Source organism: Phocoena sinus, chromosome 20 (genome assembly GCF_008692025.1).
Source record: "Phocoena sinus isolate mPhoSin1 chromosome 20, mPhoSin1.pri, whole genome shotgun sequence".
NCBI lineage: Eukaryota > Metazoa > Chordata > Mammalia > Artiodactyla > Phocoenidae > Phocoena > Phocoena sinus.
The window spans coordinates 40845625-40862409 of NC_045782.1; the positions used below are offsets into that span (position 1 = coordinate 40845625).

General features: G+C 60.0%; 2 protein-coding genes across 18 annotated transcripts; one reads left to right on the plus strand and one right to left on the minus strand.

Moving 5' to 3' along the window:
• Window positions 1–238: 238 nt before the first annotated feature.
• On the plus strand, window positions 239–9627 carry RUNDC3A (RUN domain containing 3A). 6 transcript variants are annotated; one of them, XM_032617897.1, is made up of 11 exons: window positions 239–615; window positions 4269–4384; window positions 4775–4923; window positions 5109–5194; window positions 6022–6111; window positions 6225–6305; window positions 6447–6612; window positions 6741–6898; window positions 7649–7786; window positions 7901–8007; window positions 8416–8794. In XM_032617897.1, the coding sequence occupies exons 1-11, from the start codon at window positions 509–511 to the stop codon at window positions 8433–8435; spliced, it is 1218 nt and encodes a 405-aa protein (XP_032473788.1). In that variant the 5' UTR covers window positions 239–508; the 3' UTR covers window positions 8436–8794. The 6 variants fall into 6 exon arrangements, with proteins under 6 accessions (XP_032473788.1, XP_032473789.1, XP_032473790.1 ...); XM_032617898.1 differs by having other exon boundaries at window positions 4790–4923; XM_032617895.1 differs by lacking the exon at window positions 8416–8794 and adding an exon at window positions 9036–9624 and having other exon boundaries at window positions 320–615; window positions 4787–4923.
• A 640-nt stretch (window positions 9628–10267) lies between these two features.
• On the minus strand, window positions 10268–15615 carry SLC25A39 (solute carrier family 25 member 39). Of its 12 annotated transcripts, none has more exons than XM_032617620.1 (13): window positions 14495–14634; window positions 14108–14210; window positions 13524–13623; window positions 13330–13389; window positions 13173–13217; window positions 12789–12898; window positions 12384–12451; window positions 12116–12240; window positions 11763–11936; window positions 11326–11435; window positions 11030–11111; window positions 10871–10951; window positions 10268–10781 (listed from the first exon to the last, which is right to left on the minus strand). In XM_032617620.1, the coding sequence occupies exons 3-13, from the start codon at window positions 13606–13608 to the stop codon at window positions 10666–10668; spliced, it is 1056 nt and encodes a 351-aa protein (XP_032473511.1). In that variant the 5' UTR covers window positions 13609–13623; window positions 14108–14210; window positions 14495–14634; the 3' UTR covers window positions 10268–10665. The 12 variants fall into 12 exon arrangements, with proteins under 12 accessions (XP_032473511.1, XP_032473508.1, XP_032473510.1 ...); XM_032617617.1 differs by having other exon boundaries at window positions 12789–12922; XM_032617619.1 differs by having other exon boundaries at window positions 13173–13232.
• Between the last annotated feature and the right edge of the window lie 1170 nt (window positions 15616–16785).

Here is a 16785-nt window from a genome sequence, read left to right on the forward strand (position 1 = left end):
AAACAAGGGAGTAGAGGCGTCGGAGCTCAGAGACGCTAGGCGTGGGTCCCGGGCTCTGAGCATGGGGGTGGAGAACAAGCCAGAAGCCCCCTTTCTTCCTTCCAATCGCTGCCTCTCCCTGGGACCCTCTCCGCCCTCCCTGCGGCCCCGGTCCTTTCCCCTCCCCCCCAAATCCTGCGTCCTCTGCGGATTGGTCCCCGGCCTTCGGGGGCGGGGCCCGAGGACCCTGACGTCACCTGCCAAGGGGGGCGGGCGGCTAGGGAAGGGGGGGTGACGGGCCCCGGCTCAGCACCTCGGAGAGCTCCCTCCCCTGCCTTGTTTTGCTCCGGAATCGCCGCCGGGGGAGGGAGCCAGGGGGCCCGGCCAGAGGCGCAGCGGCTGGAGGATGGCCGTGGAGGGGTCGAGGGGCCCCGGCGGGCAGAAGGCCCAGCCGTGATCCGGCGGGGGGCCGGGGGTGCGGGCGGGTGACGGGGGCAGCTAGAGGCGGCAGCAGTGGCTACACATCTGGATGGAAGCGAGCTTTGTCCAGACCACCATGGCTCTGGGGTTGTCCTCCAAGAAAGCGTCTTCCCGCAATGTGTCTGTGGAGCGTAGGAACTTGATCACCGTGTGCAGGTGGGCACCGCTGGCGGGTGGGGGTGGGGTGGTCAGGAAGAGGCGGCGGGGCGGGCTGCGGAGACCTGGACTGAGCGTGCCCGCGGGAGGATGCACAGCAGCCGCGGAGAAAAGGGAGGGAGCACAGGGTTAGGAGGGGCGCGTCCGCTATCCTCAGGCCCAGGCCTGGAGGGGGTTTGGAGGTCTGGTCCCTACCCTTCTAGGCCAAGCCAGGCCTATGCCCAGCCTGGGACCTGGGGGTGAGGGGTGTTTAATTGGCACTGCAGCTTCCTGTGAGAACCAGGAAGTGACATTGTGTGTGAGGGGGAGGGGTGGGGATGGCTGGCTCCCTTGCTGGGGGCGGGAGCTGGGTGGGCAGAGGAGAACTGATGGGATAGGGGGATGAACGCCCTCCAAGCGTACCCTCATTCCCACTCCTGTCAGCCTGGCCTCTCTGGGGTGGGGCTTTTCTGGGAGATTTTCCAGTGCTCAAATCCTGGATCAGGGATGGTGCCCTCCTCCATCTCTGGGCAGTTGCAGCCTATGGCAGGGTCAACTGGGCATGTAGGCAAAGTCCCTGAATGCGTCCAGTGAAGGCACGGCACTGCCACTGCCTTGGGAAGGACTGAGGGCCTGACCGCAGAAGTCTGGGTCTCCTGGGTTCAAGGGGAGGAGATTGGGAGGGCAGAGCCATTGGTTCCTGAGGGTGGGGCTGTCGCAGTGTTGGGAAGACCTGCCCACTTTCCTGGGGCCAGGAAGTGAAGCTTCCCACTTCCCAGCCCTGCAGTGATTCACCCCCGCTGCCCTGCCGTGAAGCCAGGAATGGCCAGTCTCTCAGCCCCCACCTGCACTCATCTCCCCGCCTAGGATGCCCCTGCCAGCTTCCTTCTCCACCTCCCCTCTCCCCCACGCCGCCTCTGAGGGCAGGGTGCCCCCAGTGCAGGGCTCGGCTGTCTTCCCTTGCCAGTCCCACGTGCCTGCACACTGGCCTTGGTCCTGCCCCTTCCCCCAGGAATCAGTGCCCACCTGATGCCTTGGCTTCCGTATCCTACAGCTCCTTCCAGGTTCCTGGGCACACACCCAACCGTACTGCGTCTGTCTCACACCATTATATCCCTAGTGCCTAGCACGGTGCTGTGCACATCTGACCTCTGTAAAAATGCCTGGAATGTTATAGAAGGAATGAGTGCAGCAATGGCCCAGCCCAAACGCGGTCCCCTGCCTCCACGCTCACCCCCCACACCCTGCCAGCGTGTGGTGTAAAACACAGATGGTCCTAGATTCAAGCTCTTACTTTATCAGTTATGAGCCGTACAACCTTGAGGAAGTCTCCTAACCACTCTGGGCCCTGGGTACCTCATCCTCCCCACTGTAGACGTAATAGCCACACCCAGGAGTGTGCCGAGCCCTGTGCTTGGCACACGAAAATCGCCCCGTCCCGATGCCATCCTTCCGGTCCCTCTCCTCTCGCTTGATCTCCTAGGTTCCTCTTCCTTCTCTTGCCTGCCAGGACAGCTGGGCCTGTCGAGTGTGTGTGAAAGGGGGGAACTCCCCTTGGCCTAGGCTGCAGAAGCAGAGGTTCTGGTGGATTGGAAGTGCGCTTAGAGCTGGGATGTGAGGGATAGAGTTTTGGGGAAGATTGGGAGCATGACAAAGGCTCAGGAACCCCTCGGGCCCCTGCCGCCTCTTCATTGTCACGTGGTTCGCCTCCAGCTCCCAGAACAGTTCCCTTTAGCAGGCTGAGGGCTCCCCTGGGCCCTGGCCGCCCTGTCTCCATGGTAACCTGCAGCAGCCTTGCACCTCTGAGCAGGGGACACACCATGGGGCTCCTGGGGGGGCAATGACCAGCTGCAGCACCCCTGAGGACAGATGGCAGATGGCTGCCATGCTGAAACCAGCCGCAGGCCCCCACTGAGGTCTGACCCAAATGACCAGAAGAAATCACGGGGGCGGGGCTGCATAATGAAGCCCAGAGGAATGCCCTAAACACAGGCTCCTTCTGGCTATCCCATTAATGGCCCAGCTCCTCACCACCCCTACCCCATGGCCTGTGCTCACCTTCTCTCAGTCCTTCCTGGGATCTGAACCAAAATTTGATGAGACAGGTACCATTGTTCTTGTTTGCACCTGGGGAAAATGGGCCTTGGAGAGATTAAATGACTGTCCAAGGTCACCAGGTATCACACGGACACAAGATTTGAGTCCATCCAGGCTGCCTCTCCCTGGATGGGAGCTCCATCCAACTCCAGCACTGACCTGGCTCTGATTTCAGGCCAGACCAAGTAACTCTAAGCCCATAGGGAAGGGAGGAAGGTCCATGGGCTTGGTTGTGCTATTGCCCTGAGAGCCTCAGGGGCCAAGGCTTGAGGGCTGGAGCACAGAGGGCAGAGGAGGCAGGGGTTGGTCGGGGCCTCGGTGATCCTGACATCCACCAGGAGGCCACAGATATAGCAGAAAGAGCAAGGCCTTTGGAGTCAGACATACCTGTTGACTTCTCACAAGCTGTGTGACTTTGAACAGATCAGTCTCTTGGACCCTCAGTTACCTTATCTGTCAAATGGAGCTGACAGTGGCAGCTGAGGACCCAGGGCTGTTGTAAGGACGGATGGGATAACACACGCAGAGTATAGTGACGGGCACATCACAGGGCTTGATGAGCTTAGGGTAAAAAGGACAGTTCCAAGTAGCCCCCATATCCCTGGATACCTCACCCCTGCTATGCCACCCATAGGGGGCCATGATGGGATGTTGGGAGCCATGTCTTCCTCCCTGTCCCAGCCCACTGCAGTGATGGCCGGTGGAGATTGCAGGCATAGGGACTGCAGAGGGAGCTGAGGCTCCGGGCAGGACTGGAGGGAGGGACGGGGGCTGCTGTGCTCCAGCCTCTCAGCCCCATTGGCTTCCCTTGGCTTCCTTCCTCTCTGAGAAGCCAGGTGTCCGGGCCCCCAAGCCCCCTTCCAGAGATCTGCTGCCAATGCCCCCTCCCACCCCTGAGTGTGTCAGACCCACACCCTGCACCTCCCCCGGCCCAGTTCTGCACCGCCTGGTTCTGGGCAGCTGGTGTGTGGGTGGCCAAGTTAGGAAGGAGAAGGGGGAAGGGGGGCATCCGTGTGCTGGAAGCCCACCTGGCCACCCATGCATGCCTACGCTCCATGTGCTTGGTGCCAACTCACATGCCCTGGTACAGGTGACCCGCACCCCACCCCAGAAGGGACTTGAGATTGTTCCAGCAATAGCAGAAGGCAGCTCGAGGACGGGGCACAAAACAGCTCCTAACTCCTATCCGACCCCTACCCTTCTCTGACAGAGAGAATGCAACTCCAAAGGGTGGGCAAGGAGGAAGGGGCTCTGGGCTAGCCCGCTGATTCTAGGTGCCTCATCTTTCTACTGATTGTTTCATCCCCTCTCATACCTTGTTCCTGAAGCTTTCTTTCTCTGCCTCTCACCTCTCCTGTCACCCACTTTGTCAATCAGTCTCCCACCTGCCACCCTACTCTCCCATGTCACAGCCCCTCTATGGGTCACTATAGTCTCACCTGTCTCCCGCCCTCTTTCCCTCTGCTTCCCCACCACGTCCGTGCTCTTGGTGTCCTCTTCTCTGCCTTCCTTCTACCCCCATCACCTTGTCTTCTCACCTGACACCCTACTGCCCCTTCTCCCTCCCCCTCACCCAGGTTCTCTGTGAAAACGCTGCTGGAGAAGTACACGGCAGAGCCCATCGATGACTCATCTGAGGAGTTCGTGAATTTTGCAGCCATCTTAGAACAGATCCTCAGCCACCGCTTCAAAGGTGGGCCCAGGTTCCTGTCCCCCCACTGCCCAGCCCTCCCAGCTCCCAGCCTTTGGCTTCCAGCTACCCATCCCCCTCTGATCTACTCTGTGGCTTTCTGAACTCCATCATTCACCCTGGCCCCAATTCTGGACCAAGCGCAGAAGCTCATGCACAGAGCTGGGAAGAGGGGACGGGATCTTCTGGGCACAAGACAGTGGGTGTCCACAAGCCCCAGCCATGGGTGTGCAGTTATGTGCCCTGTACATACATGCATGTGTGTGCACGTGCGTTTGGGATAGGCACTACGCGCGTGCATGGCTGCTTACACGTATGCACGTGTGTGCCCCATTACATGGACCCTCTCCGAATTCCCTGGTCTTGCTGAGCCCCCTCCCTGCCCTGGCTCAGCCTGTGCCCCAGCAGGTCCGGTGAGCTGGTTCAGCTCAGACGGGCAGCGGGGCTTCTGGGACTACATCCGCCTGGCCTGCAGCAAAGTGCCCAACAACTGCGTAAGCAGCATCGAGAACATGGAGAACATCAGCACTGCCCGAGCCAAGGTAGGTGGCCTGCAGCGAGCAGGGCCAGGGCAGCTGCTCCCTGCTCTGGATACAGGAGGGCTGCCTGTTCCTTGGTCTGGCCCCTGCCCACGGGCACTGCGGAGAAGGGCCACAGGAGATCCAGACCCAGTGGTGCACACTTGAGTCCCTTCGGGGCAGCAAGTAAAGGTGAGCGTGCTTTCCAGGGCCGGGCGTGGATCCGGGTGGCACTGATGGAGAAGCGCATGTCAGAATACATCACCACAGCCCTACGGGACACCCGGACCACCAGGTCAGACCTCCTCAGTCAGTGTGGACCACAAGTCCCAGTGTGTACATTCACTGCCTAAACACACTTGATCCTTAAGTTCCTGCTGTAACCTTCAGTACCTGGACTACAATTCCCAGTATGCACTGCTAGTTTCCATCTCCCAGACTGTCCACCAGTCAGCTGGGCCTGCAGTCCCAGAACACACCTTTAGCACCACCACCACCTCTTCCAAGTCAAATTCATTATCTCCCATGACCCCCAGCACTGATCTCATGCACAGCTCTGCCCTTAGACACAGCTCTGGACAAGCCTCAACTGTGTATCGTTTTACTTGTTGGCCTTCCCTGGCCTACAACGCGGAGCCCTACCTGCTCCCCAAACAATAGCAGCAGTCTGTACTTGCTACCCACGGCCTCCAGAGCCCCAGGGCTCAGAGCTTCAATCCCTGCACTGTGGGTTTTTAACTGCATTGTGTCTCTAGCCTGTCCTCACATTTCAGAGTTCATGTCAACATATTTTTGAGCATCTACTGTATGCCAAGCACTGGTTTAGGACTTGTTTCCTGATTTTTAAGGATCTGGGTGACCCAGTACTTGGTGGGGAAGGGGGAGTTCTGAAGATGGAGGTCTAGTCTCAGGGCACACACTTTCTAATAGGTGGGAAACACAGGTGCTATCCCCAGTGGGCCCCAGTCTGAGGGAGTGAAAAGATCCACAGCTGAGGGGTGAGCAGGAAAAAGATACCTCCTTCCTCTAGGAAAGGTTGGTAATAAGCCAACAAGAGATGCTCTGAGGGGTGGGGCTCCCTGGGAGGATGGTAAACCGGCAGTCCCTCACCCCTCCCCGCAGACGTTTCTATGACTCGGGAGCCATCATGCTGCGGGAGGAAGCCACGGTCCTCACCGGGATGCTGATCGGACTGAGCGCCATAGACTTCAGGTGGGGCCTGGGTGGCCGTGGCCATGGTGGGGGGTTGAGGTTGTTTCTCTGCGAAGGTCCGCACTCCCATCCCCTCATACCCGCCCCCAACCCTGTGGCTGCTCTGCCCCCAGCTTCTGCCTAAAGGGCGAAGTGCTGGACGGGAAGACCCCCGTAGTCATCGATTACACGCCCTACCTAAAGTTCACCCAGAGGTGAGCAGCCCGATTGCGGCGGGGGTTGCTGGGTGCGGACAGACGACGGCCCTGAGGGGCGGGGATTGCGGGAGACGGGCGGGCTGGGCGGCATCCTGGTCGCCCTGCCCAAGGGGGTGCCCACTGCGCCCTCCTTCCAAGCTACGACTACCTGACCGACGAGGAGGAGCGGCACAGCGCCGAGAGCAGCACGAGCGAGGACAACTCGCCCGAGCACCCGTACCTTCCTCTCGTCACCGACGAGGACAGCTGGTACAGCAAGTGGCACAAGATGGAACAGAAGTTTCGCATTGTCTACGCGCAGAAGGTGCGCGGTGCGCGGCGCGCGGTGCGCGGCGGGGGCGGGGCGGGGGGGGTGCTTAGAGCCCGGCAGAAGGCGGGCGGCCGCTGGGACCCCCTCCTCTCGCCGCCGGGGCTGAGCCGGCGCCCCCGCAGGGCTACCTGGAGGAGCTGGTGCGTCTGCGCGAGTCGCAGCTGAAGGACCTGGAGGCGGAGAACCGGCGGCTGCAGCTGCAGCTGGAGGAGGCGGCGGCGCAGAACCAGCGGGAGAAGCGGGAGCTGGAAGGCGTGATCCTGGAGCTGCAGGAGCAGCTGTGAGTGCCGCCGCGGCCCTGACCCCGGTCCTCGGCCACCCCGACCACATCACCCCAGGGAACCCCCGCCATCGCCCCCATTGAGTCTAACGCCACCTTTCCTTATACCAAGCACCAGCATCAACCCCCCGAGTCCGTCACTGCCACCCGGAGGTCCAGCCCCCTCCCCGCCACCGCGACCTAACATCATGCTCGACATAAGGCCCCCCACCAACCGGCTCCCCACTTCACCCTCAACTACCCGACATAAGCTAGAATGGCCATTGAACAGTACTCCTGGGACCCCAAGATTACAATTAAGGACCTCTAATTAATGTGACTCGACCTTCAACATGACTGCATTATTCCCTCTGTTCACCACTCCTCTGATCTGCAGTGTAGGTCCACTGACCATCGTCACCCACCGTGACCCCTGACCTCACCCCTACCCATCCCTCTAACCGTTCCCTTTGAAACGTTTTCATCACTGTGACCTCCCAGCATGATTGTGGCACCCCACCCTGACTGACCCCTGCAACATCTCATTATTCCCCTAACCCCCAGCACGAGTGCACTCATTCCTGTCACCACCGTGGCCCCCCCAGTACCCTCCACTGACTCCCAGGATCTGCCCCACTGATCCTCAGCGTTCATACCCATTTCTGCTACCCAGGTTTCAATCCTAACCCCTCCCCTCACCTCTTGCTGAGCCCCTCTTCCCCACTTCTGCTCCCTCTTCCAGCCAGGCCTGACCCCCCCTCCCCATCCCAGGACAGGTCTGATCCCCGGTGACCATGCTCCCCTGGCCCAGGGTTCCAAGGACGTCACCACACGCCTGGTCAACCAATGGCCGTCACTGGGAACACTCAATGGGGCCGAGGGCGCCAACAACCCTAAGCTCTACCGGAGGTAAGCCCCAGGCAGGCTTGCCTTGGCCTTAGTGCCACTCCCTCCTCTACCAGGGAAGAGGGGCACTGGGGCTGTGGGCCTCTGCCCGCACACCAGCTCTCTGCTTTGCTACAGACACAGTTTCATGAGCACGGAGCCGCTGTCGGCTGAAGCCAGTCTGAGCTCGGACTCCCAGCGCCTGGGAGAGGGCAAGCGGGACGAGGAGCCCTGGGGCCCCATTGGTGAGCCCCCCAATCCAGCACCCATCCCGGAAGGGCTGAGGCCAGGCCTTGGGGCTTGTAGTCAGGCCCTGGCCACTTCCCTCATTCATTCAACTCTTCCCAAGAACCTAGCACAGCAACTGAGAGCTTGGTTTGGGGCGTCAGGCAAATCCCAGCTGCGCCTCCTCTGTGCGAGCTTGGTCACTGATTCCACCTTGCTGAGTCCTTCTCATCTGTAAAACGGGGATGTTGTTTAAAATGATCACCAGTGTTGGCATATGGTGAGGGCTCCGTGGATTTGGCATCATGGCGTCCTCGAGAGCCCCGCATGTCCTCAGGGAGTTCTTCGCCTAACTAGTTTGCTCTTAACTCAGGCGCTCTGTGAACCAGTCGCCTGATCGTTGTTTCCCCCTTTTCTTTGGCTGCCAGGAAGCTCAGAGCCAAATTAGTGGCTCCCTTCAAGAGAATGTCCAGGACTTCAACGCATGCATTTTGTGTTGCCCTCCCCCCTCTGGCTTCACCTTGGTTTCCCACCCTAGTTTTCCCGGTGCCTGGACTACCTGTCTTTTCTTTCTAAAAACCACACTGTACTGGATGACCCTAGATCTTCTTTGACACAAGGCAGGCTATGGACGTGGAACCCCGCCACACTGTGTTTGTGATTGTCCGTGTGTCTGTCTCCCCACCAGACTGTGAGCTCCGTGAGGGCAGGGACTGTCTCGTCCGTTCTCTGTATCCCCCGTGCTTGGAACGGAACAAGTGCTCACCGTGTGTTTAATAAATGGACAAAGAGAGAGGATGAACCCTCGGGGAGAGACAGAGACATAAACTGACGATTACAATACAGTGTCCCAAGCTCTGTGCATGGAAATGGGCAGGAGCTTACCAGGGCTTAACTGAAAAAGGCAAGCGCTCCAGAAACGAGGAAGGTCTCCAGATGGGTGACCTGAGGGCTGTCCCTTCACCGCCTGCACCTGTGCACACCCCTCACACACGCAACTCGCACACACAGACCAGTTGGCCCCGCCTCACCTGCCCTCTCTCCCCAGGGAAGGACCCCACGCCCTCCATGCTGGGCCTCTGCGGCTCCCTGGCTTCCATCCCCAGCTGCAAGTCCCTGGCGAGCTTCAAATCCAACGAGTGCCTGGTGAGCGACAGTCCCGAGGGCAGCCCGGCACTGAGCCCCAGCTGAGGAGCGGCATGGGTGGTGCCGGCCCCCCTGCCACCTTTCCTCACAGTCCCCCAATCCAGGCCACCCTCCAGAGAATGCTACCCACTCAGCCAGGCGTCTCGGGAGACACCCTTTGCTTCTAGCCCGGTTCAGCTTCTTGCCCGTGGAGGCAGGAGCTGCCAAGGGAGGCAGCTTGGGCCAAGAGGCAGGGGCACCGGGGCCACAGGGAGCCCTCAGGAATATTATTCTTCTGGCGACCCTGCTGCCTGGCTAGCTCCCTACCGGACTCTCCTTCGCTCATCTCCCCGCCCTTCTCAGGAGCTGGTGGCCCAGCCTGGCACTGCCGCCTCCCTTGCCTCTCCTGTCTGTCCCTGTGTATGCCCCCGAGTCATTCCTTCCTCAGCCCCCAGGCTGGGGCGGGGGCGGGGGGCAGCTATGAGGGTAGCAGGCAAATAAAAACCAGAGGACTGCGAGCAGCCTTGTCTGTGGGGGGACTGGGACAGGGCCCTGTTCTGAGGTTGGCAGGATGCAGCGGGGCTAGTGCTGGGCCCGTAACCAAGGTGATGCTAGACCAGATAAAATCAGGTGTGCCCCCTGGGAGCAGACTGGTCGGAATAATTCAAGAAGTGGGGGGCTTCTGTATCAAGTGTCCTAAATATTCGGTCAGCCCAGGGAAGGACAAAAACATGTAAGGACCCTTCAACTGATACTCTTTGGTAACTCATTTACCCCAGGCAGAGAAGATGCTGGACATCCTGGGTGGCAGGATGGAGAAGGCAAGGCCTGGCAGGGCCCCGTTTCCCTTCCATCATCCTGAGCAATACAGCTTCGGCCTAGAGATCCAGACCCTTCCATTAGGCCAAAGCCTGGCAGTGAAGCCACCCTCCCTCCTGGGTTGTCGCTTAAGTGTACCCTTGGGGAGAGGTCTCACCACCCTCTCAGCTGAGGGTCCTTATCCCCACCTGCTCTCACTACACTGTGGGAGGGGTCCTCTACATGGGTGCCACTTGGGCAGCCAAAGTCAACATCAAGGTCCCTTCCAGCCCTCTTCTGTGCAAATCACTCACCAAATCCTGCTTCCCACCCGCCCCAGAGACCCCCACAATCAGAGGCAGTGGAAAGAAGTTTATCATCTTTACACTCAAGGAATTAACAAGGGTGGGTGCAAACTATGCCGGGCGCAAGGTTTCGCGGCTCCTGGGGGCAGGCCCAGCTACAGCAAACCCACAGGGAAAAGGGGGGGAGAAGTTAGCAAATTTGGTCTTGAACTTGAGAGGAGGGCGTGATGATTCCTGGGGCTGGGGAATGGGGAGCAGCAGGAAGAACGTGGTCTGAGAGAGGAGGGGTCGGCGTGGGCCCAGAGGGGCAGCCGCCTACCCCTGGGGCTCAGAGTGGGGAGGAAAGAGAAATGAGGCCCCTCCCCGCAGTGTTGAGGAAAAGGCACTTGGCTCAGTCTCCTGCCCCACTCCCACCACGGAAGAGGTCGGGTCCTTGTCCCCTCGTTCCTTTCAAGGGCCCAGAAACTGTTCCTGGTTGAGCCTCTGGAAGAAGCTTTTACCGAACTCATAAGTGCTGATCATGATGGCACAGGACGGGGCGGCCTTGATGATCCTCGGGAGGAAGCCTGCGGTGGGAGGGGGAGGCTGGGGTCAGAGGGTGGGTCCCCGGGAGCCCCACCTCCACCAGGGAGTGGACACACACACAGCCGCTCACCTGCAAAGAGGCCCCTGGTGCCCGACTCGGCCCGGATTCTCCGCAGCAGCAGCCAGGTGGAGTCCGCGTGCGGGGGTGTCACTGCAAACCAAGGCGAGGCCCTGTAAGACCCCGCTGGGACCCCGCCTGCCCTGCCCCGCACCAGCCAGGGCCCCTCACCTCTCACAGCCTCCACCGCTCCTAGCGCGACCTGGCGCTGAGTCTTCACCACATCGAAGGGTAGAGTCAGGATGGCCGCCACCTGGTGGGGTGGGGAGAGGGCTGGTCTCCGTTCCCAGGACCCCCATCCCCTGCATGCGGCCAGGGTCTGCCAGCCCCAGCTAGAGCTTCAGAAGGGCAGGGGGAGCGCACTCCTTGACAGGCAAGCAAGGACTCTTTTCCGGAGCATCTGCAACGGCCCTCAGGTCACCCCAAGGACACCTCTACTGGCCACACTCCCAGCCTGGTCAACTCACCGTCCCTGAGATGCCGCCAGCCACAAAGCTGATGCCCACGGAGGTCTGGTCCTTCGGCCTGAGCCCATGCAGCCAGCTCTTCACCAACTCATAGTTGAACCAGTACAGAGCTTGGGGACACAGGGGTTCACGCGTTAGAGATGGGAAGGGCAGTGGGACAGGCCACGAACCTCCCACCTTTCACAGACCTATATCACAACCACTCCCTCCCAGCTACGAAGCCTGCCTGCCACGTGCCAGTTCCCGTAACAGGCCCTCTGCAAGAAGTATCTTGTGGAAACCTTGCTGAATATCCCGCCCGCTGGGGCCACTTCACAGATGAGACGTTCTCGGCTCCGAGAATTTACGTGACTTCAAGGTCAGTAGTAGCAAAGCTGGGACTTGGCTGTGGACCTCTTGGGCTCCCTTACCCCAATCCCTGCACTCCTGGTGCCTACCTGAGAAGGGCACATCCCGAAGGGCAGTGGGACCCCAGCCCAGCCACAGTGAGCGCCAGCCGCCTTGAGCCACAGCTGCTCGGACGCAGGTGCCCAGCTCCTGGTATGACAAATGCTGAGCCTGCAGCTTCGTCCGCACCAGCTCCAGGGGACTGATCACAGTCACGGTGCCCACTGCGGGGACCAGTGAGGAGGGGTCAGTTTACAGGTCCCAGGGGCAGCCTGCCCAGAGTCTGGGGGCCTTGAACGTCCCCCCCCACCCCTAGGCTGGCAGAGGTTGGAGCTGGGAGTCCAGACTGGGCTCCAGCACAGGTGGGGTCAAAGGAAGGTGGAAAGCCCAGGGCTGTGCTCACAGCGGGCCAGTGCGCCAGCCACCATGGGTGCGTAGAGATCAGAGGTCAGGGCTCGACCACACAGGAAGGCCTTGAGTTGGTCGTAGGCGGTGAAGTAGATGGCAGTGGCTGGCACAGTCATCACCCTAGGGGTGTGAACAGGTTAGCCAAGACTCCCTGAAGTTCCCAAACCTCCCAAGCTTCCCCTGCCCCACCCAGCCAGCCAACAGGGGAGTAAGGGGTCAGTGGGGTATCAGGGGAAAGCAATACGCAGAACTGGGGTACTCACAGGGTGGCTGGGAGGCCGCTCCACAGGGTCCTCGTGCCCTCATGTCTCACAATCTTCACAAAGGCATCCTGGCCAAGCAGACACCAGCCCAGGAGGAGGGAGGATGAACATGAACAAGGCTTGTGGTGGGGCTGGCCCAGGCTGGGCCCTAGCCTGATGCCCTCGCTCCTACCCAGTAGCCCCTCAGGTCTCTACACATGGAATTCCCTATTTGGCTCCAAACAGACTTCTATTCACCCTTCAAAATCTTGTGATGGCCCCACCTCCTCAGGAAAAGCCTTCCCGAACTGAACTGGCCACCCCTACGTGCTTTGCGCTACCCGTTCTTTCCTGGGTCTGCTGCCCACCAGTCTGAACCCCTCAGGAATGCCAGCAGACCCGGCTAAGGGCACAGCTGCTCCTCACCATGGTGCCAGTGAAGCGACTGGGGTCCTGAAACCAGGTGGCACAGCGGGCACCATCTGGGCACAGGTACAGGGGCTCTAGGACACCACTGCAGTACAGGAGGCATTTCCCTGTGGATTGGAGAGAGGAGGGCACTGGGGAAGGGGAGGCGCGTTAGCATGACAGAGCCCTGGAACCTCACAGGGAGGTGGTGAGCTCCCATCCCTGGAGGGCCAGCAGAGCCTGGGGTCCCTGGGTGGACGTTCTTGTGTAGGACAGAGAGCTAGCTAATATGATCTAGAAACGTGTACCAGTCCGTGGCTGTGAGGCCCCCGTGTGCCCTGGGGAGACTGGGACATCCCTCCCCAGGACACTTACAGGTTCCCCGTGGCGTGGGGCACTCACATTTGGCGTAGGAGAGGCTCCAGAGTCTGGAGGAAGACATCAGCTCTAAAACACAGGACACTACCTCAAGTCACAAATGTTCCCCACCTGCCCCAGGGACCTCATCTCTGGGGACCCCTGACACCACTCTCTATTGGCTTCAGGGTCAGACACTCACCACTGGCCACCGAGGGGCGCTGAGACTGCAAGCGTACCTTCACCACGTCCAGGGGGGTCACTGGGGGGAGGAGGGCAGGTCTGAAAGCTCCTTTCAGGACCCTGCCCCGAACCCCTCTTCCAGAGCCAAGTCATTTCTAAGCTCTGGTCTGCCCCAGTCCCAAGCTGCCCCCACCCCACCATCCCAGGTCTTACTGAAGAGAGAGGTGACCACGGCCCCAGTGCCGGATGCCACCATTTGCTGGAGAGGACTAATGCCCCCAGGGTCCTGGTCAGCCATCTCGTAGCTTCAGTTCTGTAAAACAAACGTCAGTCAATTGGAGCACAAAACCGGAGTCAGGGGGAGGGAGAGAAAGGAGGCAGAGGCTCTTGGGGACACTAGCTGGATCCTCACCCCACTCACTCACTATGAGTTTCGCATAACCACTTTTTATAGCAGTTACTGTCAACTCCACCTTGCCAAAGGGAAAAGAGGCTCAGAGATGAGGTGACCTGCCCAAGGTCACCGTGAGAGTAGTTAGGAAGGAATCTGGGAGAGTCATCCATCAGTTAATGGACGGTAATGACCCACCGCCATTCCTCACCCTCGCCATACTGGCTTACTGTGCACCTCTTCAGTGCAGGTGCCCGGGTTGGCCTGGGGGACCCAAAGATCAAAACGCCTGAGCCGCCCCCCTACGCCCCCCACTCCAGCACCCAGCCCCAAGGCAGGCGCATGCGAGCCTCGAGTCACCGGACGTGGAGAGGTAGAGCCCGGCCGGGAGGGAAAGGTAACAAACCTGAGGGCGGCGAAGGGTCCGTCCACTCTCTGGGACTGCAGGCGGGGGTGCCCGGCCCTCCCCCGCGCCCGTCCTCCCGAGGCCGGAGGGCCAAGCCCCAAGCCTGGATGGGAAGGATAATCTTTCTGCTCCCTCTCCCTCAAAATCTCTTGGGGGAGCCGGTCGAGAGTGCGGGAAGTAGGGATGGGGAGACAAGATCGCTCTTCGCCCCTCGGCGACACTCTCTGTCCTGGCCCCGCGCGCAAGGGGCGCCCGGTGGGGCCGACTAGGTCGGCCCGCGACTCCCGGCCCCCATCCAGCCCCGGCTCAGGCTCCCGGGACCCCCAGAGACCCGACTCCCGCCTCCGCCCCCCGCCGGCCCCTCAGCCCAGGTCCAGCCCCGCCCACCTGGCTCTAGGCCGGTGCTTGCGCGGCGCGGCGCCCGGGGCCGAGCGGGCCCATAGCGGCTCCGCGGCCGGGACCAGCTCCGCGCCCGCTCGCTAGGCACCAAGGCCGACTCGGAAACTGGACGAGCCCGTCCCGCCCCTGGACGGCGCCGCGAGGCTCCGCCCCCCACGGGCCGACCGGCCGCCTGCCCGGAGTGAGGCCGGCCCGCCCACTCGCGGCCTCCTCTGGGTTCCGCGCTAACGCGGCCGCGCGCCGCGGGTGCCCCGCCGGGCCCGCGCGCCAAGGTCGCGAGTCTCCACGCCGCGCTTGACCTGGCGGCAGCACCGTACTTGACAGCGTATTGTCGCCAACACCACCCCACCAGCATCCCAGCCGAGCGCTGCTCCCGCAAACTTTCGAGACGAACGTGGGTAAAGCACTCTCCCCATTTCCCTCATTTGTTTGGCGGCGGGGGTTTGAATCAGTTCTTCCAAGGCCATGGGGGGCGATGAAATAGTGCTGGCAAACATTAACCCATCGGGCTCGTTGCTGAGGTTTTACATCTTTACGGCGACCGTATCGAACAGGGTCGTCCCTGTTTAACAATCCATCGAGACTGCAACTGCAAAACCACTTGACAAAACTGAGGGGTACCCTGCGGGTGTGGGTAGTGAAGTTGACGAGTAAGTAACCCGGGCCAGGCAGGCTGGACAGAGAGGAAAGTCTGGCCCGGGAGCCGGGAGACGTGGGTTCAACCGGGTTTAACTTGGGCTTCGTCCCACCTCCCTGTGACCCTGGGCAAGTTACAACACCGCTCTGGGTCTCGGATTCTTCCTTCGCCCAGGAATAGGATTGAGTAGGGGAGAAGGAGACCGACATTTCTGTGTTGGTTACTCTCACGAAACCTATTTCTTCTACGTCTCAGAACTTCTAGTAGATCATTATTAACCCCGTTTTACAGACGACGGAACGGAGGCTTAAAGTTAAGAACTGGACAAGTACCTCCCCCGCACCACATTGCCTCCCCGAGCGACAGGTGGGCGTTAATCCTGGACGTCTCTGATCCCGCTTCTCAGGAGCCGCATTTCTGTCCCGGGCCAGCCCCGCACCCGAAACCCCATAAGCTGCCTCGCTTTTAAAACTTCCGTGCGGCGAAGAGTGTCCTAAGAGAAAAAGAAACACCGGCCGCGAGCCTGCGCCTTTAAGAAGGGTAGGCTGTGATTTTGACGTCACCAGCTCTTCCGCCCCTCACCCCGAGAATGGTCGCGTCCGGGCCTGGAGTCGCCCGCCAGCCGGTGCACGCCGGGTTAGCACGTGGGTTCTAAGGGGCCAACCGTGTGCTTTCCCTGAGAAAAGACTTTGCGGCTCTCCACCGCTAGGAAGCCCGAAATGGGGGGCGGGGAGTGACCCGTGAAATGCTGCTGATCAAAAGGGCCCTGAGAGAAGGCGCCCTTTACATGCCCTTCCCATACCAACCGAATTCTGAAATGACACAAAATAATTTTATAAACTGACAGGGCGAGAACCCAGCCCCTATTAGGGTCCTTTACTCCCTCAAAGTTATGACTTACACAGTTTCACAGCCATCAGCCAAGAGATAACTCCCCCCCATTTTACAGAGGAGGAAACTGAGGCCCTTGTGTGTAATGACTCCTGGTGTGGAGTAGAATCCAGACTTCTCCTACGCACTCTCCCATTTTTCACATGAGAAAATGGGGACCCCAGAGGTCAAGTTGCACCAAGATCACACAAATGAAAGAGCTAGAATTCAAACCCCCTCCTACCTGAGTCCAGAGGATCTCCCATCCCATCCCATTCTCAACCAGGGCTCTCTGCTCCCTGCAAATGTTTACTCAGGCCTCAGGCCCCAAAGAACTCTAAGATACAGCGTGGTGGGGCTGCACTACTTACCTGCCTCCAGATCGGAGCACTGGGAGGGCGGGACCTGGTTCCAATCTGGGCTGCCTGCTGCAGCAGCTGTGGGACCTCTAGCAAGTATCTAGAGTCCTTTAAGCCTTCGTTTCACCCATTTATAAATGAGCTGATGGGGATCAAAATACCCCTGCCTCATGGGAATTTGAGGATGTAATGAGTTAATAGCTCTAAAGTGCTTTAGAGCCCTGTCTGGCACTTGGCAAGCAGCTGGTGACCACTACTATTATTACTGATTGCCCCCCAGCCCCACTCCAGGACCTGTGGCACAGAAAGTTCTGGAAAGGGTCTTTAGAGCAACCAGGATTCTGGTCCCACCTCTGCCTCTAAATGCAGGCACAGATAGTGATAACTCCTTACACACCTTCTTCCCCAGAGCA

Excerpts from the sequence above, each read along its gene's own strand:
- SLC25A39 (XM_032617616.1), bottom strand. The coding sequence starts at position 13,608 with ATGGCTGACCAGGACCCTGGGGGCATTAGTCCTCTCCAGCAAATGGTG. Across the intron at positions 11,937-12,115 it reads GGCTGGCGCACTGGCCCGCT|TGGGCACCGTGACTGTGATC; the intron begins GTGAGCACAGCC and ends TGGTCCCCGCAG. Across the intron at positions 10,782-10,870 it reads CACCAGGGGCCTCTTTGCAG|GCTTCCTCCCGAGGATCATC; the intron begins GTGAGCGGCTGT and ends CTCCCACCGCAG.
- RUNDC3A (XM_032617894.1), top strand. The coding sequence starts at position 509 with ATGGAAGCGAGCTTTGTCCAGACCACCATGGCTCTGGGGTTGTCCTCC. Across the intron at positions 6,306-6,446 it reads TACCTAAAGTTCACCCAGAG|CTACGACTACCTGACCGACG; the intron begins GTGAGCAGCCCG and ends CCTCCTTCCAAG. Across the intron at positions 8,008-9,035 it reads GGAGCCCTGGGGCCCCATTG|GGAAGGACCCCACGCCCTCC; the intron begins GTGAGCCCCCCA and ends CTCTCTCCCCAG.